Source organism: Mastomys coucha, chromosome X (assembly GCF_008632895.1).
Source record: "Mastomys coucha isolate ucsf_1 chromosome X, UCSF_Mcou_1, whole genome shotgun sequence".
NCBI lineage: Eukaryota > Metazoa > Chordata > Mammalia > Rodentia > Muridae > Mastomys > Mastomys coucha.
In genome coordinates this window covers 94,188,123-94,188,628 of record NC_045030.1, presented here as the reverse complement: position 1 = coordinate 94,188,628, position 506 = coordinate 94,188,123, and the positions used below count along the sequence as shown (strand labels likewise).

At 47.0% G+C, this 506-nt stretch overlaps 1 protein-coding gene across 2 annotated transcripts in view; it reads right to left on the bottom strand.

Annotated features, from left to right (window-relative positions):
* The window catches only part of Pcyt1b (phosphate cytidylyltransferase 1, choline, beta), a 98,605-nt gene that overhangs the window by 70,357 nt on the left and 27,742 nt on the right, over window positions 1-506 (bottom strand). The window contains exon 1 of one of the 2 annotated variants that reach the window (XM_031364855.1): window positions 329-506. The exons of the other annotated variant lie outside the window; for it this stretch is intronic. Coding sequence (XP_031220715.1) covers window positions 329-445 — 117 coding nt within the window. The 5' untranslated portion in view covers window positions 446-506. The remainder of the gene's footprint in view (window positions 1-328) is intronic. 2 annotated transcript variants of the gene reach the window in all.

Genomic DNA, 506 nt, shown 5'->3' with positions numbered 1-506 from the left:
AGAAAACCATTTTAAAATTGTGACAATGCACCTAAAAGGGGGGTGGGGGGGGGAAGGTCATTCTCTCTTCTCCCAAAGCACAAAAAATACAACATATCCCCCGCAGCCCGTTTCCTACCCAGCCAATACAATAATGCTTTGTAAGCTGAGAACTGTGTCCGGTATAGGAGCTAAGTATAAACAGCTGAGAAGGATTAGGCTGCAGCTCCATTCTCATTCACATGAAAATCCTGTAAGCAACGTTTTTTTCTTCTGCTGGCTGCGGGCACAGAAGGAACTCTTTTGTGCCATAGTCACGCATACATTTTCATCCTTTGTCTTTACTTACCAGTCGAGGCTGTGGGCATGTGTGCTCTATTTCCTCCATGGTTTCTGAGGGAGGCTCATTGGAAAGGGATTTTGGGATACCTGTTTCTGACTCAGCATCAGTGGTAAGTACTGGCATGGCCAGTGAATGCTCCCTCCAGCTCTACACCCTCTGGGAGTCTCCTCCCAGGCAAAGAATG